The sequence below is a fragment of the Coregonus clupeaformis genome, unplaced genomic scaffold (genome assembly GCF_020615455.1).
Source record: "Coregonus clupeaformis isolate EN_2021a unplaced genomic scaffold, ASM2061545v1 scaf0002, whole genome shotgun sequence".
Classification (NCBI taxonomy): domain Eukaryota; kingdom Metazoa; phylum Chordata; class Actinopteri; order Salmoniformes; family Salmonidae; genus Coregonus; species Coregonus clupeaformis.
In genome coordinates, this window is record NW_025533457.1 from 399,734 (window position 1) to 426,164 (window position 26,431).

The 26,431-nt window shown below is 44.8% G+C and overlaps 1 protein-coding gene across 4 annotated transcripts in view; it reads right to left on the reverse strand.

The window, feature by feature from the left end:
- Positions 1 to 7,489: 7,489 nt before the first annotated feature.
- LOC121530751 (zinc finger RNA-binding protein) overlaps positions 7,490 to 26,431 on the reverse strand; it is a 49,202-nt gene continuing 30,260 nt past the window's right edge. For all 4 annotated transcript variants that reach the window (XM_041835968.2, XM_041835969.2, XM_041835970.2 and 1 more), the window contains exons 10-21: positions 23,348 to 23,523; positions 21,936 to 22,055; positions 18,801 to 18,946; positions 18,318 to 18,492; positions 17,794 to 18,008; positions 17,127 to 17,277; positions 16,734 to 16,893; positions 12,374 to 12,471; positions 11,333 to 11,428; positions 10,990 to 11,101; positions 9,979 to 10,076; positions 7,490 to 9,102 (exon numbers count right to left, since the gene is read on the reverse strand). In XM_041835968.2, the coding sequence (XP_041691902.1) occupies positions 8,920 to 9,102; positions 9,979 to 10,076; positions 10,990 to 11,101; positions 11,333 to 11,428; positions 12,374 to 12,471; positions 16,734 to 16,893; positions 17,127 to 17,277; positions 17,794 to 18,008; positions 18,318 to 18,492; positions 18,801 to 18,946; positions 21,936 to 22,055; positions 23,348 to 23,523 (1,730 nt within the window). In that variant the 3' untranslated portion in view covers positions 7,490 to 8,919. The remainder of the gene's footprint in view (positions 9,103 to 9,978; positions 10,077 to 10,989; positions 11,102 to 11,332; positions 11,429 to 12,373; positions 12,472 to 16,733; positions 16,894 to 17,126; positions 17,278 to 17,793; positions 18,009 to 18,317; positions 18,493 to 18,800; positions 18,947 to 21,935; positions 22,056 to 23,347; positions 23,524 to 26,431) is intronic.

Sequence of the window (26,431 nt, forward strand, 5' to 3'; positions counted from 1 at the left end):
GACAGTAGATATGAGTGGCTGAGTGAGTGACTGAGAGAATGACAGTAGATATGAGTGGCTGAGTGAATGACAGAGAATGACAGTAGATATGAGTGACTGAGAGAATGACAGTAGATATGAGTAGCTGAGTGAGTGACTGAGAGAATGACAGTAGATATGAGTGACTGAGAGAATGACAGTAGATATGAGTGGCTGAGTGAGTGACTGAGAGAATGACAGTAGATATGAGTGGCTGAGAGAATGACAGTAGATATGAGTGACTGAGAGAATGACAGTAGATATGAGTGACTGAGAGAATGACAGTAGATATGAGTAGCTGAGTGAGTGACTGAGAGAATGACAGTAGATATGAGTGGCTGAGTGAGTGACTGAGAGAATGACAGTAGATATGAGTGGCTGAGTGAATGACAGAGAATGACAGTAGATATGAGTGACTGAGAGAATGACAGTAGATATGAGTAGCTGAGTGAGTGACTGAGATAATGACAGTAGATATGAGTGGCTGAGTGAATGACTGAGAGAATGACAGTAGATATGAGTGGCTGAGAGAATGACAGTAGATATGAGTGACTGAGTGAGTGACTGAGAGAATGACAGTAGATATGAGTGGCTGAGTGAGTGACTGAGAGAATGACAGTAGATATGAGTGGCTGAGTGAATGACAGAGAATGACAGTAGATATGAGTGACTGAGAGAATGACAGTAGATATGAGTAGCTGAGTGAGTGACTGAGATAATGACAGTAGATATGAGTGGCTGAGTGAATGACTGAGAGAATGACAGTAGATATGAGTGGCTGAGTGAGTGACTGAGATAATGACAGTAGATATGAGTGGCTGAGTGAATGACTGAGAGAATGACAGTAGATATGAGTGGCTGAGTGAGTGACTGGGATAATGACAGTAGATATGAGTGGCTGAGTGAGTGACTGAGAGAATGACAGTAGATATGAGTGGCTGAGTGAGTGACAGAGAATGACAGTAGATATGAGTGGCTGAGTGAGTGACTGAGATAATGACAGTAGATATGAGTGACTGAGTGAGTGACTGAGATAATGACAGTAGATATGAGTGGCTGAGTGAATGACTGAGAGAATGACAGTAGATATGAGTGGCTGAGTGAGTGACTGGGATAATGACAGTAGATATGAGTGGCTGAGTGAGTGACTGAGAGAATGACAGTAGATATGAGTGGCTGAGTGAGTGACTGAGAGAATGACAGTATATATGAGTGGCTGAGTGAGTGACTGAGATAATGACAGTAGATATGAGTGACTGAGTGAGTGACTGAGATAATGACAGTAGATATGAGTGACTGAGTGAGTGACAGAGAATGACAGTAGATATGAGTGACTGAGAGAATGACAGTAGATATGAGTGACTGAGTGAGTGACTGAGAGAATGACAGTAGATATGAGTGACTGAGAGAATGACAGTAGATATGAGTGGCTGAGTGAGTGACTGAGATAATGACAGTAGATATGAGTGACTGAGTGAGTGACAGAGAATGACAGTAGATATGAGTGACTGAGAGAATGACAGTAGATATGAGTGACTGAGTGAGTGACTGAGAGAATGACAGATATGAGTGACTGAGAGAATGACAGTAGATATGAGTGGCTGAGTGAGTGACAGAGAATGACAGTAGATATGAGTGGCTGAGATAATGACAGGAGATATGAGTGGCTGAGTGAGTGACTGAGAGAATGACAGTAGATATGAGTGGCTGAGTGAGTGACTGAGAGAATGACAGTAGATATGAGTGGCTGAGTGAGTGACTGAGAGAATGACAGTAGATATGAGTGGCTGAGATAATGACAGGATATATGAGTGGCTGAGTGAGTGACTGAGAGAATGACAGTAGATATGAGTGGCTGAGTGAGTGACTGAGATAATGACAGGAGATATGAGTGGCTGAGTGAGTGACTGAGAGAATGACAGTAGATATGAGTGGCTGAGTGAGTGACTGAGAGAATGACAGTAGATATGAGTGGCTGAGTGAGTGACTGAGAGAATGACAGTAGATATGAGTGACTGAGTGAGTGACTGAGAGAATGACAGTAGATATGAGTGGCTGAGTGAGTGACTGAGAGAATGACAGTAGATATGAGTGGCTGAGATAATGACAGGAGATATGAGTGGCTGAGTGAGTGACTGAGAGAATGACAGTAGATATGAGTGGCTGAGTGAGTGACTGAGAGAATGACAGTAGATATGAGTGGCTGAGTGAGTGACTGAGAGAATGACAGTAGATATGAGTGGCTGAGTGAGTGACTGAGAGAATGACAGTAGATATGAGTGGCTGAGTGAGTGACTGAGAGAATGACAGTAGATATGAGTGGCTGAGTGAGTGACTGAGAGAATGACAGTAGATATGAGTGGCTGAGATAATGACAGGAGATATGAGTGGCTGAGTGAGTGACTGAGATAATGACAGTAGATATGAGTGGCTGAGTGAGTGACTGAGATAATGACAGGATATATGAGTGACTGAGAGAATGACAGTAGATATGAGTGGCTGAGTGAGTGACAGAGAATGACAGTAGATATGAGTGGCTGAGTGAGTGACTGAGAGAATGACAGTAGATATGAGTGGCTGAGATAATGACAGGAGATATGAGTGGCTGAGTGAGTGACAGAGAATGACAGTAGATATGAGTGGCTGAGTGAGTGACTGAGAGAATGACAGTAGATATGAGTGGCTGAGTGAGTGACTGAGAGAATGACAGTAGATATGAGTGGCTGAGATAATGACAGGAGATATGAGTGGCTGAGTGAGTGACTGAGAGAATGACAGTAGATATGAGTGGCTGAGTGAGTGACTGAGAGAATGACAGTAGATATGAGTGGCTGAGTGAGTGACTGAGAGAATGACAGTAGATATGAGTGGCTGAGATAATGACAGGAGATATGAGTGACTGAGAGAATGACAGTAGATATGAGTGGCTGAGTGAGTGACTGAGAGAATGACAGTAGATATGAGTGGCTGAGTGAGTGACTGAGAGAATGACAGTAGATATGAGTGACTGAGAGAATGACAGTAGATATGAGTGGCTGAGTGAGTGACAGAGAATGACAGTAGATATGAGTGGCTGAGTGAATGACTGAGAGAATGACAGTAGATATGAGTGGCTGAGTGAGTGACTGAGAGAATGACAGTAGATATGAGTGGCTGAGTGAGTGACTGAGAGAATGACAGTAGATATGAGTGGCTGAGTGAGTGACTGAGAGAATGACAGTAGATATGAGTGGCTGAGTGAGTGACAGAGAATGACAGTAGATATGAGTGGCTGAGTGAGTGACTGAGAGAATGACAGTAGATATGAGTGGCTGAGATAATGACAGGAGATATGAGTGGCTGAGTGAGTGACTGAGAGAATGACAGTAGATATGAGTGGCTGAGTGAGTGACTGAGATAATGACAGGAGATATGAGTGACTGAGAGAATGACAGTAGATATGAGTGGCTGAGTGAGTGACAGAGAATGACAGTAGATATGAGTGGCTGAGTGAGTGACTGAGAGAATGACAGTAGATATGAGTGGCTGAGATAATGACAGGAGATATGAGTGGCTGAGTGAGTGACAGAGAATGACAGTAGATATGAGTGGCTGAGTGAGTGACTGAGAGAATGACAGTAGATATGAGTGGCTGAGTGAGTGACTGAGAGAATGACAGTAGATATGAGTGGCTGAGATAATGACAGGAGATATGAGTGGCTGAGTGAGTGACTGAGAGAATGACAGTAGATATGAGTGGCTGAGTGAGTGACTGAGAGAATGACAGTAGATATGAGTGGCTGAGTGAGTGACTGAGAGAATGACAGTAGATATGAGTGGCTGAGATAATGACAGGAGATATGAGTGACTGAGAGAATGACAGTAGATATGAGTGGCTGAGTGAGTGACTGAGAGAATGACAGTAGATATGAGTGGCTGAGTGAGTGACTGAGAGAATGACAGTAGATATGAGTGGCTGAGTGAGTGACTGAGAGAATGACAGTAGATATGAGTGGCTGAGTGAGTGACAGAGAATGACAGTAGATATGAGTGGCTGAGTGAATGACTGAGAGAATGACAGTAGATATGAGTGGCTGAGTGAGTGACTGAGAGAATGACAGTAGATATGAGTGGCTGAGATAATGACAGGAGATATGAGTGACTGAGAGAATGACAGTAGATATGAGTGGCTGAGTGAGTGACTGAGAGAATGACAGTAGATATGAGTGGCTGAGTGAGTGACTGAGAGAATGACAGTAGATATGAGTGGCTGAGTGAGTGACTGAGAGAATGACAGTAGATATGAGTGGCTGAGTGAGTGACAGAGAATGACAGTAGATATGAGTGGCTGAGTGAATGACTGAGAGAATGACAGTAGACTAAATCTAGGCCAGAAGGTTCCGTCTCGGGAAAGAGCCCTTAACAGGCCTTATAATAATAATAATAATAATGCCATTTAGCAGACTTTACCAGGTCTTCTTCTCATGTCCTGAGCCTTACTACCATCAGTAACAGTTACCTGGGCGGTAAGTATTTTTATTTTTCCCTTTATTTAACTAGGCAAGTCAATTAAGAACACATTTATATTTACAATGACGGCCTACACCGGCCAAACCCGGACGACGCTGGGCCAATTGTGCGCCGCCCTATGGGACTCCCAATCACGGGCCGGTTGTGATACAGCCTGGAATCGAACCAGGGTCTGTATTGCCTCAAGCACTGAGATGCAGTGCCTTAGACCGCTGCGCCCCCCGGGAGCCCAGACCGCTGCGCCACCAGGGAGCCCAGTGACAGTATTGGGTTTTGAGTTTAAGAGTAGAGTAAAATAATAAGCTCTGTTTCTGGAGGATAGAAACATATAAAGCTGTTGTCTTTTAGTTAAAGCTGCAATATCTCACTTTTTGGGCGACCCTGACCAAATTCACATAGAAATGTGATTTATAGATCTGTCCTTCTCATTGAAAGCAAGTCTAAGAAGCGGTTGATCTGTTCTATGTGCTCTGTTTCTATGCTTCCCGGTCTGAAGTTTCATTTTGCCTCATTTTGCCTCGTTTTGTACACCAGCTTCAAAACAGCTGAAAATACAATATTTGTGGTTATTGAAAATATATTTCAGAGGTTTAGATGGTACAATGATTCTCACAGCAGTTCAGATGGTACAATGACTCTCTAGACTACTGCTTGTTTAGTCACATGAACTATTAGAATTTTAGCAACCAGGAAATGGCGAAGCGATTTCTGTATATTGCACCTTTAAAACATACACTACATGGCCAAAAGTATGTGGGCGCCTGCTCGTCGAACATCTCATTCCAAAATCATGGGCATTAATATGGAGTTGGACCCCCCTTTGCTGCTATAACAGCCTCCACTCTTCTGGGAAGGCTTTCCACTAGATGTTGGAACATTTCTGCAGGGACTTGCTTCCATTCAGCCACAAGAGCATTAGTGAGGTCAGGCACTGATGTTAGGTGTTTAGGCCTGGCTCGTAGTCGGCGTTCCAATTCATCCCAAAGGTCAGGGCTCTATGCAAGTTCTTCCACACCAATCTCGACAAACCATTTCTGTATGGACCTCGCTTTGTGCACGGGGGCATTGTCTTGCTGAAACAGGAAATGGCCTTCCCCAAACTGTTGCCACAAAGTTGGAAGCACAGAATCGTCTATAATGCCATTGTATGCTGTAGTGTTAAGATTTCCCTTCACTGGAACTAAGGGGGCCTAGCCTGAACCATGAAAAACAGCCCCAGACCATTTTTCCTCCTCCACCAAACTTTACAGTGGGCACTATCCATTCGGGCAGGTAGCGTTCTCCTGGCATCTGCCAAACCCAAATACGTCCGTCAGACTGCCAGATGGTAAAGCGTGATTCATCACTCCAGAGAACGCATTTCCACTGCTCCAGAGTCCAATGGCAGCGAGCTTTACACCACTCCAGCTGGCGCTTGGTGATCTTAGGCTTGTGTGCGGCTGCTCGGCCATGGAAACCCATTTCATGAAGCTCCCGACGAACAGTTATTGTGCTGACGTTGCTTCCAGAGGAAGTTTGGAACTTCACTTTGGTAGTGAGTGTTGCAACCAATGAGAGATGATTTGTACGCGCTACAGCACTCGGCGGTCCCGTTCTGTGAGCTTGTGTGGCCTACCACTTTGCAGCTGAGCCGTTGTTGCTCCTAGACGTTTCCACTTCACAATAACAGCACTTACAGTTGACCCGGGGCAGCTCTAACAGGGCAGACATATGATGAACTGACTTGTTGGAAAGGTGGCTTCCTATGACAGTGCCACGTTGAAAGTCTCTGAGCTCTTCAGTATGGGCTATTCTACTGCCAATGTTTGTCTACGGAGATTGCATGGCTGGTGATTTATTTCACCAGGTAAGCCAGTTGAGAACAAGTTCTCATTTACAACTGCGACCTGGCCAAGATAAAGCAAAGCAGTGCGATAAAAAAACAACACTGTTACATATGGGGTAAACAAAACAAAGTCAAAAAAATACAACAGAAAATATATATACAGTGTGTGCGAATGTAGTAAGTTATGGAGGTAAGGCAATAAATAGGCCATAGTGCAAAATAGTTACAATTCAGTCAGCAACAGGTGTGGCTGAAATAGCAGAATCCACTAATTTGAAGCGGTGTCCACTTACGTGTATGTATACACACACATACACTGAACAAAAATATAAACATTTAAAGTGTTGGTCCCATGTTTCATGAGCTGAAATAAAAAAAGAACCCAGAAATGTTCCATACGCACAAAAAGCGTATTTCTCTGTCAGCAGAGGAAGCAGGCTATGGTCATTCCATTGTGTGGGGTCTTCCGGTCTTCAGAGGGATACAAAACTGATATGTCCTCATATGCCGTCGGACATATACCAGTCAACTGGCTTTTGCAAAGATCAATATTAATTTAGCCTATTCCATATAGACGGCTGACAATGTCACAAAATAATGCGCGCATCGATGGGGACGGAATCCATGCTTTATGATTCTGAAGGTTCAGACCACAATGACAAGCTGCCATGTGGGGAATCGGAGGTGGCTCGTTTCAGCTCGCTGTATCTCGTTACTGAAACCATGTCTTGTTTTGAGGTGTTGACAGATTTAATGTCTACGCTAATATAGCAAAAACTTTGCTAGCTAACCAACTGTAACGGTGCATTTGAGACAAAGTGCTCATTGTGCATATGTACGTTTTCAATAAACATTTGTAGACTAAATATAGTTTACATGTCAATAATCTAAGCCAACCATCCGTTTTGCCCCACGGTTGTGTTGCTAAACCACCATTCTGTTGTTTCTGATCATCAACAGTTACCCATCTGTCTGAAGGAAGCCTCACTGAAACACTTTTAAACATAGTTACAGCGTAGATTTCTTCTAGACTTACTTTACAATTAGGTTATCGTCTCAGAGCTTACCTTTTACTCTCAAGTCAGTGTACTAAACGAGACCTGCTGTTCAGTAGAGAGACGAAACTGCACTCAATCCTTCATTCAGGAAATGTCTTTATTCTGCCCGTGGTAAAGCAGGTGATGAGACAAGAGGCTGACGGTCAGGCGTCAAAGAATGGCTCTACATTTAAACCTCAATTACAACAAACATCAACGTTACACTTGTCTTTTTTTAACTGTTAGATTATTCAAATGAACTATTTACGCAGCATTAAACCAAGATTAGGGGGCAAGCCATTACATTTCCCCATTATAATTAATCTGTAAAACCAAAACGTGTTAAAAAGCCATAAAATAACAAAAAAAATCTGAAAACACGGCCATGCACTCTTCAATAAACCAAACACTTTTTGATCCATTGCAAGATTAAAGGTATATTTTCATATATTAAGAGAATAATAACTACTAACAACGAATTAGGAATCTGTTTTCTTCAGAAATGTAGTACATCAATGCCCCAGCTAAAGGGGTCTGTGTTAAATATTAGAACACATCGCAGTCCGGCCTTAATGGGACAAGACCACAGCTTTTACACCACTTTAAGCATTATGCCACTTAAAAGAAGAAACCATATTCAAAATTACAGCTTATAGGAAAATAAAACATTACTGGCGACTGATCGTATTATGGGCTTCACAATGGATATTAAAACTCTCACTAACAGCAAACACTGAATGTATGCAACTAGAAATAACATGCATGTTAGGCATTTACATTTATTATGAGTCTCCTGATTGATCAACTAACAAAATTAGATCTCACTGTCTTTTTCATAACTCGACAGACTGGAAAGACGGTCTCGAAAATAAGAAAACAAAAAAAAAAGGTCTAAGGAGTAGATGCTAAGGAAGCCCCGTTGTCATGGAGAAGCAGAGGGGTAAAAGTAGAATCGGCTACGAAAGAGAAGTTTAGGTCCCAACCACAGGTCATATTGATCAATAAGCCAAAACCGAACATCGTGGACAAACTGGGTTACTGCAGTATTCCTATACAGCGAGCTGCAGTCAAAACAGGGTCCTATTGTATTAGGCACCAAAATGGAAGAAAAACAGGCTGACATTATCTGGACTTGTCCAATAAGAACTCATTTTCTTTTTTCGTTGCAAAAAAAACTTTGCCCCTAAAGAATACAACCCTGTCCTACACAGCTTACAGAACCAGGCCCTATCCGATGTGGTCTTTTGATATTAACAAGGGGGTTTGTTTAGAATCTAGAGACAACAGAAAAAGGGTACACACAGGCAGCGTTCCAGGCCGACTACATTGCAGTCTTGCTGCCGGCATCAACCGCGTTATTGACTGTGCAAACTGGCATCAGAACAATGCTATATCATATGGATGCGGTTAGCTCACATCTTAAAAATGCCTTATCCGGGTGTTGTTAGATCTGGCAGGCGACTGCAACGTAGTCCGCCTGGAACGTGGCCACAGACTACTTTAAATGAATAAAAAGGGGGATAACTAGTCCTAGTAGCTACTGTCCAAATCTTTCTTGTCCTTCTTCCCTTCGCCCTCGAAGCCGTCCGCTCCGTCGATGTCTCGGCGACGCTTGCGGTTGTTGCGGACGTTGAAGCGAGGGTTCATCTGGGGCAATGGGTCCATGCCCAGCACCTTGTGGATCTGCCGGAACGCTAGCAGCCGCAGAGCAAACTGGACAGAGACACAGCGAGTTAGCGGAATAACTACGGTGTACCTCAAGGATCGGTCCTTGCGTCATTATTATTCAGATAGTGAGACGTCTCAATAGGAGGCACTGGAGGTCCAGTACCTCAGGATTACACATCAGACCCTTACTATATTCATGGCCAGTATCTCATCAGTTCCTCATCTTACTGGGTCATTCATATTTATAGAAATGATCTGGCAGAAGTATCAAGTACTTCCATTCTATCTACAGACGATTTCAAAATCAGGTTATACATCTTTCCAACAAGTCTTAAAACTTTTAAGGCAAAACCATTACTATACGTCTGACAATTACAATACATCTTTATGGCCAGTACCTTCTATTGATGGTGTACCTCAAGGATCTGTTATTGGGCTATTATAAAAAAGGTATACAGTGGGGAGAACAAGTATTTGATACTATTTGAACAAGTATTTTGCAGATTTTCCTACTTACAAAGCATGTAGAGGTCTGTAATTTTTATCATAGGTACACTTCAACTGAGAGAGACAGAATCTAAAACAAAAATCCAGAAAATCACATTGTATGATTTTTAAGTAATTAATTTGCATTTTATTGCATGACATAAGTATTTGATACATCAGAAAAGCAGAACTTTAATATTTTGTACAGAAATGCAAATTAATTACTTAAAAATCATACAATTTGATTTTCTGGATTTTTGTTTTAGATTCCGTCTCTCACAGTTGAAGTGTACCTATGATAAAAATTACAGACCTCTACATGCTTTGTAAGTAGGAAAACCTGCAAAAAAAATTTAATAAAAAAAAATCGGCAGTGTATCAAATACTTGTTCTCCCCACTGTACATGATATGATGTATTCTGTGCCTGTCAGTACCTGGGCACTTGAGGTGATGTCCTCCCTGTGCTGCTCGTCCATGGTTGTCAGGGTGTCGGTGGGGTTCTTCTCACACGGGTCGACCAACCCCGGACCACCTGGTGGACAGACAAAACACCCATCAGCATTCTGCTCACCCCACACAACACCAGGAAAAAAAAAGCTATGAGGATCGTCAAAAATAGTCGGCCATGATAGTCAAAATCATGACCTAAAATTAACACCCGCCAAATGCAGGTAAATGTAGGTACTGGCGGGTAAGAACGTCTATTTCACCAGCCACGCTGGCGGATGTCAATTTCAAGGGCTCTATAGTGCGAGCATTACATTAGAGAATAATAATCGTCAAAAAGTCAAGTATGAGCACGTGCTAATTGCAAAAAGAAATGGGGAACCTATATCCAGCCTCGCGCAGCAACTCTGCCTGCGCAATAAGTATAGCACTGGAGGTGCAGCACACAGACATAAGTGTCTAATTTACTCTCAAATCTACAAAATGAGACTTTGTCCTCGTGTTTCTTGGCTATTTACATCGTTCACAAGATCGGTTGTTTTTCAACGTTAGTTTGAGTCTGCTGCTTCAACTGATAGCGAAGAGTCAGATCCCAAATCTCAGAGACACACGTGACATGACGACTCGAGTGGCCCCGTTACCGTGGCAACCTCCAGTCCTTAAAAAGGGGCAGTTGAACATTTTGTCTGATATTCTTATTAAAAAGACCTTAGGTCACCAAAATGTTTTACGAAATTTAGCAATATACCACAATACCTTACTAATACATTTCTTGTTTTAGAAACATTACAAAAGCATTGTCACTAGTTTTTATTTTATTTTATGCAATTATGGCAGAAACTAATTTGGCTGGTAAAACACCCGAGTGGCTGTTAAATGTTTAAATCAACCGGCCACAGTGACTGGTGGACCACAAAGTACATTTCAGGCCCTGGTCAAAACAGTCTATCACGATCAGTCGAGAAAAAAAATACAAAATTGATCATGGTTAGACTTACCGGGGAGCAGGATCCCGGAGGAAATACATTCAAAGACTCGTCTTAACGCGTCGCCTGGGCTCAGGGGGCCGGAGGCACTGCTGATGGCCTTCTCCACCAGCAGCTCCATGGCCTGGAGAACAGGGAGGTGGAGACCAATCAGAGGAAGGGAGCATGTACAGGGCAGTAAAACAGGGGCACATTTCTGGTGCTTCTGGCTTTTCAATTCTAGGTCGGGAAAGACTCGGGATGCAAGAGAAGTATTTCCTATTACTCTCCTTCAAAACATCAGAGGGAACATCGCCGACGTCACTTAATGTTGAGTAATATTAACTGGTGTGTATCAGCCTGGCGATGAACTCACCCAGCTGGGGAAGGCGGACCACGTGGGAACCCTCTGACAGAGGTCACGCAGGATACGAATAACAATCACACAGGATTGGAGTCCGTTGGCCCTAGCCTTGTGGTGCAATAACACGTTCAGTTTAGTGACAGTCAGAGACAGGAGCAGACAACAGGGATCATAGTACACAATACATACATTACAACAGGTCTGTCAGAGGTCAAAACACTACTGTACACAATGGAAGCTTGTGATTGGGTGATTTGAAGTATTGTTAAAAAGGGGGCCGTAATTGGTTGGAATCAGCTGCCATTTCCAGGAGTATTTCACCTCGTCGGGAACGTTAGTAAAAAAAAAAAAAGAGAGTTCACAGTTTGCAAGATGAAACAAGAAAAGTTTAGGTTTCGTTTCCTTGTCATCTTATAAACCCTGACCTCTCAGGGTTGGGTGTCACAGACAGTCCGGTACTTATAGTACACAGTGTGTTTGTAAAGGAGATTGAGCGTAAGGGACTGGGAGAGTGGAGGGAATCTGCTTTACTTTTGGGACATAGCAGTGACAGAGTAAACTAAATCAGATGTCCCTTCTCTCAATCCCCATTATTCTACCAACAGAAAATAAAAAGCTACAAACGCTCAACATGGAAGCTCTTATCGGATGCCAAAGATGCAAAGATATCTCTGCAGCCTTATGGAATCATGTTTTAACACTAAGAAAAAAGTCTGGTAAAAACAAAAGGAATACAAGGATGCCAGTTTCTGTTTTTTTTTTTTTTTTTTTTTACCAGAAAATTATTACCATTCTGAAGTTCATCTGAATAAATATCATAAATAAAGATTGGATATTCAATCTGGTCAAAACATTATCATTACAAGGGTGGCATCCTTGAATATTATAATTTTTAAATATATTTTTTATATTATACAAAATATGGTATTACTGCGTTTTTTGTTTGTTAAAAATTAAATACTAATTCCTTCATAAAAAAACAATTCAAACAAAGGAAAGAAAAAAAAAAATGCATCTCATAAGGCTACAATAAGTAAAAGGATGTGTCCGAACCTGGAACCACTTAGCGTGGCGGAGAGCCGCTAGACCGTCAAGGCATTTTAGCCTGTCCAAGACGTCCGCCGGGTCTCGCACCAAGCCCCCGGTTACATCTACAAATGGATGAGTCGAATTGTCAAAATGGTGGACGGTTGGTTGGTTGGTGGTTGAGGTGGTGAGGAGGAGGAACGGGTGTTTGACCAGGTACAGCAAGAGTCATTGGCGAGAAAACACAAACGCATTGCCACACATACCAAGATAGGGTTTCAGGAAGGAACCAAGAAGTGAACTAACTAGTCTTGATTGTTCCTTCTGCCAAATGAACCAATGAATGACCAGCAACCTGACCTCACCTCGAAATGACTAGTGTTTGGATATGTAGTGAGTCATGAATGTAACATTAGGTTCACGTTGGTGTTCGGTTATACGTTGGGTAAAGGGGAATGTGAATTATGAGACTGGCGTAAAATGCTGACCAAACCTTGCAGGAGAAAATAGAAACGGGATGAGTGACTTCCATAGAGCTTCGGCAGCCTGAGAATTATCCAACACCTCTTGCTTAGGTCTTGTGTGAAGGCTGACCTAGTCGTCAAAAAAATAACTAAAACTGTATGTATTGGTAACGCGTTGAAATGTAAGACCTCACAGAGAAGTTTAAAATCTCTGAAAAGCTGAGATAAGTCAGCTTGTTTAAGTAAGCAATGTTACGCCAATCATTTGTCACTTTCAGTCTTAATATCATCTATGGAGTTGATACCGTAGGTGGATTCCAACAGGTCACATGGTGTGTTAGTATAAACAACAAACAAAAGGAGAGAAGTCAGAAGTCCAGTGGTGAACTGTAATGACAGTGTGAAGGCAATGGCTAAATGGTAGGTGTGGCAGAGTGTTTAGGTGGTGGGGTGGAAAACCTTGGTCAAAAATCCTTCCGCAGGAACTGGTTGGCCGGGGGTTCGAACCCTCTCCTGGACACGTTTTATTATTAAACAATTCCAAAAGAGGGCTTTGGGCTGGACCAGTTAGAAAGCTACACATTATGTGACAGCAGCAGTTGGAAACAAAAAAACAAACATGTAAGCTCCTCCCAGCAGCAAAAAGAATGGTTAGGTTGGACATCACTGCATGCATGGCTGGTGTGAGTCACTCCTGGCTGGTAGGTTGGTACTACTGCTACTACTACTGCTACTGCTGCTACTACTACTACTACTACTACTACTGCTACTACTACTGCTGCTGCTGCCTCTACTACTGCTACTACTGCTGCTGCTGCCTCTACTACTGCTACTACTACTACTACTACTACTACTACTACTACTACTACTACTACTACTACTACTACTACTACTACTGCTGCTGCTACTACTACTACTGCCTCTACTACTACCACTACCGCTACTGCTACTACTGCTACTACTACTACTGCTACTACTGCTACTACTACTACTACTACTGCTACTACTGCTTCTGCTGCTACTGCCTCTACTACTACTGCTACTACTACTGCCTCTACTACTACCACTACCGCTACTGCTACTGCTGCTACCTCTACCGCTACTGCTGCTGCTACTACTACTGCTACTGCCTCTACTACTACCACTACCGCTACTGCTACTGCTTCTGCTGCTACCTCTACCGCTACTGCTGCTGCTACTACTACTGCTACTGCTACTGCTGCCTCTACCGCTACTGCTACTACTACTGCTGCTACTGCCTCTACTGCCTCTACTACCACCTCTACCGCTACTGCCTCTACCGCTACTGCCTCTACCGCTACTGCCTCTACCGCTACTGCCTCTACCGCTACTGCCTCTACCGCTACTGCCTCTACCGCTACTGCCTCTACCGCTACTGCCTCTACTACTGCCTCTACCGCTACTGCCTCTACTGCTGCTACTACTGCTACTACCACTACCGCTACTACTGCCTCTACCGCTACTGCTACTACTACCTCTACTGCTACTACTACGTACTCAGGTCCAACCACAGAGTCCTCTGCCAATCACTTCCTGGCCTACTGAAGGCTGGTCACGTTGCGTCCCCATTTTGCACTTTTCTCATGAAGTGTGTACTTGCTCACTTTCTGACACTGGATTCAACAAAATGGTGGATACTCGCTGCGGCCAATACTCTCCAGCCTACACCAATCCTATGCTTTTAAATCCATTGACAAGAGTGCACAAGTGCACACTTCTGGAAAGGGTGGAAAATTGGCACAAAACAAAACATAAGTTGCGTGCTAGACGTGCTCAATAGAGACATAAGTGTTCCGATGTTGAAACAGTCCACCTCAGCCTAAACGGTCCACCTCAGCCTGGCGGCCCTCCCTCCCTCAACCGGCCCTCCCTCCCTCCCTCAACCGGCCCTCCCTCCCTCCCTCCCTCCCTCAACCGGCCCTCCTCCTCCCTCAACCGGCCCTCCCTCAACCGGCCCTCCCTCCCTCAACCGGCCCTCCCTCCCTCCCTCACCCGGCCCTCCCTCCCTCAACCGGCCCTCCCTCCCTCCCTCCCTCCCTCCTCCCTCAACCGGCCCTCCCTCCCTCCCTCCCTCAACCGGCCCTCCCTCCCTCCCTCCCTCAACCGGCCCTCCTCCCTCCCTCAACCGGCCCTCCCTCAACCGGCCCTCCCTCCCTCCCTCCCTCGGCCCTCCCTCCCTCCCTCCCTCGGCCCTCCCTCCCTCGGCCCTCCTCCCTCCCTCCTCGGCCCTCCCTCCCTCGGCCCTCCCTCCCTCCCTCGGCCCTCCCGCCTCCCCTCGGCCCTCCCTCCGCCTCCCTCCCTCGGCCCTCCCTCCCTCCCTCCCTCGGCCCTCCCTCCCTCCCTCCCTCCCTCCCTCCCTCAACCGGCCCTCCCTCCCTCCCTCCCTCCCTCCCTCAACCGGCCCTCCCTCCCTCAACCGGCCCTCCCTCCCTCCCTCAACCGGCCCTCCCTCCCTCAACCCTCCAACGTCAACGAATGCAAAGACAACGGATAATAACGTGATCGATATGGCTTCAAGTCTGGATTTTTTTCCTCCCTGTTGACAGAATGATTAGTTACAATAAGGAAATGGAGCCCGATCTTTCTGTGCACTAGGCTTTGGTGTGACACCAGTTCACTCAGGGAGCGCTTTAGAACAGAACACCGCCAGACAAAAGTAAGATTTGTTTCCTGTGGGGACATGTGACCCTTCTTCACATTTTCCTGTCCGTCTGCCTGTGTCCGAGAACTGTCTCTGTGTTCTGAAGCTAGTCATTTGGCCAAATCCTCATTTGACAAAAATCAACTAAAATTTCAGCTGGAAATCTCCCCGGTGACGTCAATCTACGATCTGTGCACATTCCTTAATAGATTCGCTTCCCTGACCAACGGGGCTAATTTATTTTGGGTATCTGTAGAGAAAATGTTCCTCTGATGTGTGTAGTTCTGAGCTAAATAACGATTGACCCGGTAGGGTAATTGGTTTAACGTAGTGGTGTAACTGAAAACAACCCCCCCCGTGAAACAGGAAACAAAAATTAATCTTACCTGGGAACTAAAAAACTAGAGAGACTGACAACGCAAAACACTGTTCATGCTTTGTAAATGGTACAGCTTTTCAAAAGAGAAGAAGAAGAGTTCAAGACCTAAGAGCTACTCTGCTGGCACTAGGCTATAGGATCCTAACTTCACTAAGAGTGCTGAGCTAACCATGACTAGAAACAAGGTTGTTTTCAAATTTAATTGATACGTCAGATTTTCCTTAGGGCACAGGTTTAAAATAATAATAATAATAATAATAAAAAAAGATGGCTTCTCTGCCTTCAAATAAAAGTATGTTGGACAATCTAAAATGCTTCCCCTTTATGATATGTGGATCCTAACCCGTGAGTTAAAAAAAAAAACACTGAGCTAAATTAGAATTCCCACCCCAAGGCTGTATTTAGAAGGCACGAGTACTGTTTTTAATAATGAACGAACCAGCTTCTTCCGTCATGACATGCTCCAGCACCTCCTTGGTTGAAGTTTAAAACAAGTGTTTCTAAAAAGACAAAACCATGAGCGAGAGACTTGGATGCCCAACAGATTAAAAATCTACTTTAGTGGCCAGTGCTATACAGCTGCATCTCAGAACAATCTAGAAACTCGTTTAAAAAAAAGTGCCACCAGGGTAGTTCTCTTCGAGACCCAATCAAAAAGATAGAAATTGATCTTACAGGGTTGAATTCATTTTTTGCTTGCCCAGTGCCCCCCAAGGTGGGCAGAGATTTCACATTAGGACCATTTGAAAACAGCCCACAACATGCAAACTCCGCCCACCCCAGTGCATCCTGGACAAACTAAACTAATGCACCCATAAGCAAGGTGGCAGAGAGAAGGAAAGGGGTGTGGAATGGAGGAGAGGGGACGACGTCTTTCCAAACCTCCTTCCCGTGGCGGGGGTGTGGCAGGGGTCTCCTCCTCTCGGATGATGGGGGAGGTCAGGGTCACGGTGACTGTCATTTTGGGGTCGGCTCCAGACGTCAGGACGACGGAGCAGTCCTGGATGGAGCCCTTCACCTCGTACTTCTCTGGGGTCACCAGCTGTCAAATCAATCAAATCAAAAGCTTGCACACAGGAAGGAAGTATGTGTAACTGTTCGAGGTGGGATGTGTTGGAGAGATGCTTCTTGATTTGGTTAAGTAGCAGTTACTGGAAATTGTGTGTGTGTGTGTGTGTGTGTGTGTGTGTGTGTGTGTGTGTGTGTGTGTGTGTGACTCAGCAGTGTGGATAATGTGTGTGTGTGTGTGACTCAGCAGTGTGTGTGTGTGTGTACCAGAAGCTGCTTGGGTAGGTGTTCCACTATGCGACTCAGCAGGGTCTTGGTGGGTTTGTCTGAACAGAGCAGGACCAGGTTTACGTTCTTGTCTCCACGGAGAAGCAGTCCTTTAGCCAACACCCCCACCCTCATCACTCCTTTCAGAGCTCTACGGGACACAGGAGGGAGGTGTTCATTAGGTATCTAACGTTAAAAAACAGACTGAAACAGAGCAGCAGTCCTTTAGCCAACACCCCCACCCTCATCACTCCTTTCAGAGTTCAATGCTTGGGCAGGTGTTCCACTGTGCAGCTCAGCAGGGTTTTGGTGGGTTTGTCTGAACAGCGTAGGACCAGGTTAACGTTGTTGCCTCTGCGGAGCAGCAGTCCTTTAGCCAACGGCAACAGCTTGAAAGGCAATAGCTCAGATACACACCAAAAAAATGAAATGATGCCGGCAAACGATAGAACATCGCTCAGATGCACAAAAACAATCACATTCAAAAACAGGTGAATCTTTCCTTTAAGTCCATTGGTATCCCTACCTTGGCCTCTCAACAACCCCCACCCCCCCCTCCGTCTCTCACCCTTCCCCCTCTCCTCCCCAGACACCTTGGGTTTAGCCTACCCCCCTCCCTCTCTCTCCCTCTCTCTCCCCCTCCCTCTCTCTCCCCCTCTCTCCTCACCTGTCTTGGGCAGTCTTGGGGACCTCCTCCTCCTTCTCCTCCCCAGTAGTCTCCTTGGTCTTCTCCTGATCGGTGATGTCCGAGACCAGTTTGAGGGCTCTCTCTGTGATGGAGACGATCTTCTGGATGGCCTGCAGCTCGTCCTCAGAGGGGTAGATGGCTGCGTGCTTCGTCATCACGTAGCGGTCGTCTGACGAGTCCGGGCGACGGGGAGGCTGCAAGGGAACGCAAAAAACAAAATGGGTCAAATAGTCTGTATAGTGAAAAACATCAAGGGGTGTGGGCCAAAGAAAACAAGTAGAAATGTATAATACTACCACCACCTACATGGTCTCAATGCACGGCTTTTCTGACCGGATTGATGACTCACAGGTTACTGTGGCTGAGGTGTGTGTGTGTGTGTGTGTGTGTGTGTGTGGACTGGTATGCTACCACAGGTCCTTGTGGCTGAGGGATGGGCATGCTGTGTGTGTGTGTGTGTGTGTGCGTGTGCGTGTGCGTGTGTGTGGGGACTGGTATGCTACCACAGGTCCTTGGGGCTGAGGGATGGGCATGCCAGGTCGGACCCCCAGTAGTCCAGGAGGTCCAGGGGGCCCCTGGGGGTAAGGTCCATCCCCTGGCATCCTGGGTCCCCCACGTCTCTCGTCCCAGTGGTGGTCCTCCTCCATACGACGCCAGTACATGTCCTCCTCGTAACGTCTAGAGAGACACAGGCGAGAGAGAGGGTCACTACAGTTTCTTTCCCTCTGACGTGTTCACTCGGTTAACGTAAGCGAGGACTAGCTAGGGAGATGTGTCGCCTTTTACGAGTTGTGTGTGTGTGTGTGTATATAGACTTCGGCTACCGAACTTTTGACTTTGAAAATTGTACAGAAAGAAAAAAAAAACAGCCAAACACCACAACGAACAAAAAAACATCACCATTTTGTCATAATGTCTGTGTGAACGGTTTCAACTGGGAAGCATGCAACAGGTTTTAGTGCGTGTCCCACCCCATCTCTCCGTACCTCATCTCCATCCTCCATCTCTCCTCCTCCTCTCTCCTCCTCCAGTATTCCTCCTTCTGCATCTGTTTCCTCATCTTCTCTTCCTGGATCTTCCTGGCTCTGATAGAGGGCTTCACCTCCACCTGCAGCTCTGGGTTCACCTTTTTCTACAAGGGAAACGTGTTCAGAACGGCAGTTTAAAAATGGGCTCCTGGCCGTTTAAAATGGGCTCCTGGCCAATTATTGAGCTCCGTTCCAGACTATCCTAGCAACGGGACCTGAAGAACTGTAATATCCTATTTTTCACGGAGTCATGGCTGAACAAGGACAATATACATCTAGCTGTTTTTTTTTCTATGCAGGACAGAACAGCAGTATCGGCTCAAGGGAGGATGTGTCTTTGTTAACAACAGCTGGTGTACAATCTCTGATATTAAGGAAGTCTCGAGGTTCTGCTCGTCCGAGTTATAATACCTCATGATAAGCAGTAGACCATGTTATTTACCAAGAGAGTTTTAATCTATATTTATCGTAGCCGTCTATTTACCACCACAAATCGATGTTGGCACTAAGACCGCACTCAACGAGCCGTATAAGGCCATAAGCAAACAAGAAAATGCTCATCCGAAAGGCAGCGCTCCTAACGGCCAGTGATATTAATGCAGGGAAACAAATCAGTTTCACCTCATACAAGCAAAAACTCACAGGAAGTATCAGTGACACGCTCAAAAATGGGAGTAGTCCGATGAAGTGGATACTAAACTACAGGACTGTTCCGCTAGCGCAGACTGGAATATGTTCCGGGATTCATCAAAATGGCATTGAGGAGTACACCACATCAGTCACCGGCTTCATTAATAAGAGCATTGATAAGAGCATTGAAAGCCATGGATTACAGGCTAAATCCGCACTGAGCTAAAAGGCTAGAGCCGGACACTAACCCTGACACCCTCCGACAAACCATCAAACAGGCAATGTGCCAATACAGGACGAAGATCAAATCCTACTACACTGGCTCTGACGCTCGTCGGATGTGGCAGGGCTTACAAACTATCACGGATTACAAAGAGAAACCCAGCTGCGAGCCGACTAGTGATGCGAGCCTACCAGATGCGCCAAATGCCTTTATGCTTGCGTCGAGGCAAGGAACACTGAACCATGCATGAGAGCACCGGCTGTTCCGGACGACTGCTTGATCACGCTCTCCGTGATTGATGTGAGTAAGACCTTTAAAACAGGTTAACATTAACAAGGCCACAGGGACAGATGGATTACCACCTCCCTCTGCAACTTGATTCTGGACTTCCCGAAGGGCCGCCCCCAGGTGGTGAGGGTAGGCAACAACACATCAACCAAGCTAACCCTCAACACAAGGGCCCTTCAGGGGTGCGTGCTTAGTCCCCTCCTGTACTCCCTGTTCACCCATGACTGCGTGGCCGGGCACAACTCAAACACCATCAAGTTTACAGACGACACAACAGTGGTAGGCCTGAGCACTATAGGGAGGTCAGAGACCTGGCAGTGTGGTGCCAGAACAACCTCTCCCGCAACGTCAGCAAGACAAAGGGAGCTAATCATGGACTACAGGAAACTGAGGGCAGAGCACACCCCCATCGACAGGGCTGTAGTGGAGCGGGCTTCAAGTTCCTCGTTGTCCACATCACTAAGGTTCTATCATGGTCCAAACACACCAACAGCCATGAAGAGGGTACGACAATCCACTCAGGAGGCTGAAAAGATTTGGCATGGGCCCTCAGATCTTCAGAAAGTTCTACAGATACACCATTGAGAGCATCTTGACTGGCTGCGTCACCGAGTGGTATGGCAACTGCTTGGCATCCGACCACAAGCCGCTAGAGAGGGTAGCGCGTACAGTCCAGTACATCACTGGGGCCAAGCTTCCTGCCATCCAGGACCTCTATACCAGGCAGTGTCAGAGGAAGGCCCTAAAAGTATTTTTTACTTAAGTACTTTACACCACTCGGTCCTCTGTAGCTCAGCTGGTACAGCACGGCGCTTGTAACGCCAAGGTAGTGGGTTCGATCCCCGGGACCACCCATACACAAAAATGTATGCACGCATGACTGTAAGTCGCTTTGGATAAAAGCGTCTGCTAAATGGCATATTATTATTGGTGGAGTGCTGCAGAGATGGTTGTCCTTCTGGAAGGTTCTCCCATCTCCACAGAGGAACTCCGGAGCTCTGTCAGAGTGACCATCAGGTTCTTGGTCACCTCCCTGACCAAGGCCCTTCTCCCCCGATTGCTCAGTTTGGCAGAGCGGCCAGCTCTAAGAAGGCTCTTGGTGGTTCCAAACTTCTTCCATTTAAGAATGATGGAGGCCACTGTGTTCTTGGGGACCTTCAATGCTGCAGACATTTTTTGGTGCCCTTCCCCAGATCTGTGCCTCGAACACAATCCTGTCTCGGAGCTCTAAGGACAATTCTTTCGACCTCTTAGCTTGGTTTTTACTCTGACATGCACTGTCAACTGTGGGACCTTATATAGACAGGTGTGTGCCTTTCCAAATCATGTCCAATCAATTGAATTTACCACAGGTGGACTCCAATCAAGTTGTAGGAACATCAAGGATGATCAATGGAAACAGGATGTGCCTGAGCTCAATTTCGAGTCTCATAGCAAAGCGTCTGAATACTTATGTAAATAAGGTATCCGTTTTTTATTAATACATTTGCGAAAATTTCTCAAAACCTGTTTTCGCTTTGTCACTATGGTGTATTGATGAGGGAAAAAAATTACTTAATCCATTTTAGAATAAGGCTGTAACGTAACAAAATGTGGAAAAGGGAAGGGGTCTGAATACTTTCCGAATGCACTGTAAGCATTTCGCTGTTAGTCTACAACTTGTTTCCGAAGCATGTGACGAATAAAATTGGTTTTGAGCTCAGCTCTGATAGAGGGCCTCCACCTGTAGCCCTCTAACGTCTCATTTAAGAGGCTATACAGAACTCGGGGGGTGCTCGAGACAAAAAGGGGACATCCGAAATGGACAGAATTGTCCAGAAATGACCTCATTGGACAGACAGGCACACCTTCCAACACCCATGAGCAAAAGCATATTGTTTTCCTAAAACTTGTGAGTTTCATTACCGTGGCCAACATAAGGTCGACATGTTAAAAAAAGTGACTCCACTAACCTTGTACTGCAGGCGGTGTCTCCTGCCCTTCAGATGCATCTCTTTGGCGTTGGGATCGTTGAAGCTGCATTCACACAGCTTACAGTGGAACCGGATCACCTTGCCTTCGTCGTTACGCACCTACAAATAGGAAATACATTTATTTTTAAAAGATGGCTATAGAAGTAAGTAATGTTTCAGATACTGCTTCATTATTCAACAGGCAAGACCGAGGTCTCTTTTTCAAATGCACCCTGGATAATAAAACAAATAAACATTATACCCAAAATGATTGGAATTGTGTGTAATAAAAATATATACACACACACACACATTCAAACGTTTGGGGTCACTTAGAATGCCAAAGGTTGTAATTGCTGCAAATGGAGGATTCTTTGACTAAAGCAAAGTTTGAAGGACAATTATTTATATTTAAAAAAATTATATATATTTCTAACCTTGTCAATTACTACATTTCCTATTCATTTTGCTATATTTCCTATTCAAACTAATTTCATGTATGTTTTCATGGAAAACAAGGACATTTCTAAGTGACCACAAACTTTGAACGGTAGTGCACACACACACACACAAATAAAATACACATTAAAATACCAAAACAGTCATGGGAAGCACAAATAAAATCACAAATCATCCAGAAAAACATCCATTCCTCCACAAATAAGTCCCCAATCAATACTTTGAATTGCCCAAACGGCACCAGAACTTAATACTGTAAAACCTTAAAAACCCAGAGTCTCAAATAGCCGGGCAACAGCAAACATCTCAGTACAGACCCCCAGAAAGCATCTCAGTACAGACCCCCAGAAAGCATCTCAGTACAGACCCCCAGAAAGCATCTCAGTACAGACCCCCAGAAAGCATCTCAGTACAGACCCCCAGAAAGCATCTCAGTACAGACCCCCAGAAAGCATCTCAGTACAGACCCCCTGAAAGCATCTCAGTACAGACCCCCTGAAAGCATCTCAGTACAGACCCCCAGAAAGCATCTCAGTACAGACCCCCAGAAAGCATCTCAGTACAGACCCCCTGAAAGCATCTCAGTACAGACCCCCTGAAAGCATCTCAGTACAGACCCCCAGAAAGCATCTCAGTACAGACCCCCAGAAAGCGGTCTCTCACTAGTTGCGAAAGTAATAACTGCCTAAAATGTAGTCAATTATTCGGTCCAGGAAACGTTTTATTTTTATATATATATATATATATATATATTTTTTTTTTAAGAGTAATACTAAGACAAAACATTTGTAAATTATAACAGTTCAGAAAATGAAGAAATTGATTTAAATGCTGGAAGTGAATGCTGGAATTAAACAATTAACTATGCAAATGAGCAAAAGCCTGTTGTGTTTTACATATGACATTCTACTACACCCGGTCAGTCATTCGGCCGTTCTGGATGTCAACCGTACCTCTTCCACATAGTCATGTCCAACAGGCTGCACGTCACTCTGCAGGGCGGCCAGGGAATCGGAGGACTCGTTCTTGGACTCCTGAACCTGTGGGACCAATGAGGGCGGAGGAGGTTTGGATGCCTCCATCTTGGCTTCCTCCGTCACCTTCCCAGTAGTCTGGAGCTTGTTTCCAGCTGGAGACGGAAGAATTCCAGAATCAGAAGAACCAATGACTTGCAGCTTTACAGGGAACAGAGGAGTCATCCCATATAAATTTCAGCAAAGCCATGACACCCATCATCTCAGTTTGTTCTGAAATCGTTCCTGTAGTTAAAAAACGGTAGGATTGGCATTCCTGAAACATTGTTCAAATGTTATTTCGGAGAAATTAAGCTAATTGATTGCACCCAAATTGCCCATTTTAATTTAAAATTTAGGATTCAGATTATATTCAATAAATACAGTACCAAACATCTGATTTGGACCAAACTTCGCATAGTTCCCAACAATCAGATGTTGGGTACTATATTTTATCTGAAGCTTATACATTTTTAAAAAATGGCCAATTTGGGTGCATTCAATTAGCTTATTTCTCAGGAGATATATATATATATATTCAACAATAATGTTTAAGGAATGCTAATCATAAAATCGGTTACTAACTACAGAAACTATTACAGAACAATCTGAGATAGGTATCGAATCCTCTTTCTGGTGATTTCTGAGGTGGAATGACCCAGATGTCAAAGAGTCTAGATCATCATAGATGAAAGCCTACATTGCTTATTAAGAAGCAACTAGATGGTAAATAGTATCGGTTTGAAGTTGGGGCATAAACAGGAAGTCAGAGAGCTATCCTCCACCAGAACAGAGCAGGGTTTTCCTTAGCCGGTAATAGCAGGCTTTTGGCCTATTCGTTTATTTGAAAACCAAAATCAATAAGATTGGTGCTTGTCAATTGTCAGAGAGGAGATGGAAAAAAATGTGATTGTGAAATAATGCTTTTTAGCCTCTTGACTGATGGAAATACATTTGACTGTCATGTCTATCGGTCTTTTCCCCCGTGCTTTGAGGCCGGTTCGGTTTGATAAGAAAAAATGTAATCACAGTTTGATTTCCCCCTGTGAACCATTAGTGCTAGAAAATCGTAATTTAAGTAAATCAAAAGTTATTGATTTGGCAAATGGCCCTTCTAAATGTTCCATTCATACGTATTGAACGACCCCTGACCTCCAAAATATGAAGACTTAGTAGTAGAGACGTGCTTTGGTGTTTAAAGTAGCTAAACTATCTTGTTCCAAACCCAAGAAATGTTTAAAGATCTCCTAATTACCACATCGCCATACCACTTTGGGCTAAGTCAACCTAGGTACTGCAGTTCCATACAGATAAATTGAACATTTTGAAGGGCCATTTGCCATATCAATAACCTTAAAATTCCACAGAGAAATTTGATGCGGTTATAAGTTACAGATAAGTCAGTAGTTGATTAGTGAAAAGGTTTTGGAATGTTAGCCATTGTTAATTTTGTGGCGTTGTCTGCTTGGTGCAGTCAAGGCTAGTTATAGTTAGGGTTAAGAGCGGTTTCAAAGAGTTATAGTGGGCTCCCGAGTGGCGCAGCGGTCTGGGCTCCCTGGTGGCGCAGCGGTCTGGGCTCCCTGGTGGCGCAGCGGTCTGGGCTCCCTGGTGGCGCAGCGGTCTGGGCTCCCTGGTGGCGCAGCGGTCTTAAGGCACTGCATCTCAGTGCTTGAGGCGTCACTACAGACCCCCTGGTTCGATTCCAGGCTGTATCACAACCGGCCGTGATCGGGAGTCCCATAGGGCGGCGCACAATTGGCCCAGCGTCGTCCGGGTTTGGCCGGTGTAGTAAATAAGAATGTGTTCTTAACTGACTTGCCTAGTTAAATAAAGGTAAAATAAATATATATTTTTTAATAGTTAGGGTTAAGAGCGGTTTCAAAGAGACCCTATTGGGATGTAAACGCATGACTATCCGAAGAAAAAATAAATAAACGTAGTTGTCATTCACACTTCACATACTCTGTAATAGCATGTTTTAAAACAGACATCAGACTAGAATGATACTGTTAAGATATAGTTAGAGTTCATTTTGTAAAACAAGATTAGGGTAAAGAGGATGCGTGATTATCTGAAAACAAAAATGAAATTGTCGTTCACAATGTTCTACACTGAACAAAAATAAAACGCAACATGTGAAGTGTTGGTCCCATGTTTCATGAGCTGAAATAAAAGATCCCAGACATGTTCCACACGCACAATACAGTGTGATTCTCTCAAATGTTGTGCACAAATTTGTTTACGTCTGTGATAGTGAGCATTTCTCATTTGCAAAGATAATCCACCTGACAGGTCTGGCATATCAAGAAGCTGATTAAACAGCATGATCATTACACAGGTGCACCTTGTGCTGGGGACACTAAAAGGCCACTAAAATGTGCAGTTGTGTCACAACACAATGCCAAAGATGTCTCAAGTTTTGAGGGAGCGTGCAATTTACATGCCGACTGCAGGAATGTCCACCAGAGCTGTTGCCAGAGAATTTTAAAATGTTAATTTCTCTATCATAAGCCGCCTCCAACGTCGCGCAGACATTTACATTTACGTCATTTAGCGACTTACAAATTGGTGCATTCACCCTATAGCCAGTGGGATAACCACTTTACAATTGTTTTGTTTTTTTTAGAAGGATTACTTTATCCTATCCCAGGTATTCCTTAAAGAGGTGGGGTTTCAAATGTCTCCGGAAGGTGGTGAGTGACTCCGCTGTCCTTGCGTCGTGAGGGAGCTTGTTCCACCATTGGGGTGCCAGAGCAGCGAACAGTTTTGACTGGGCTGAGCGGGAACTATGCTTCCGCACAGGAAGGGGAGCCAGCAGGCCAGAGGTGGATGAACGCAATGCCCTCGTTTGGGTGTAGGGACTGATCAGAGCCTGAAGGTACGGAGGTGCCGTTCCCCTCACAGCTCCATAGGCAAGCACCATGGTCTTGTAACAGATGCGAGCTTCAACTGGAAGCCAGTGGAGTGTGCGGAGGAGCGGGGTGACGTGAGAGAACTTGGGAAGGTTGAACACCAGACGGGCTG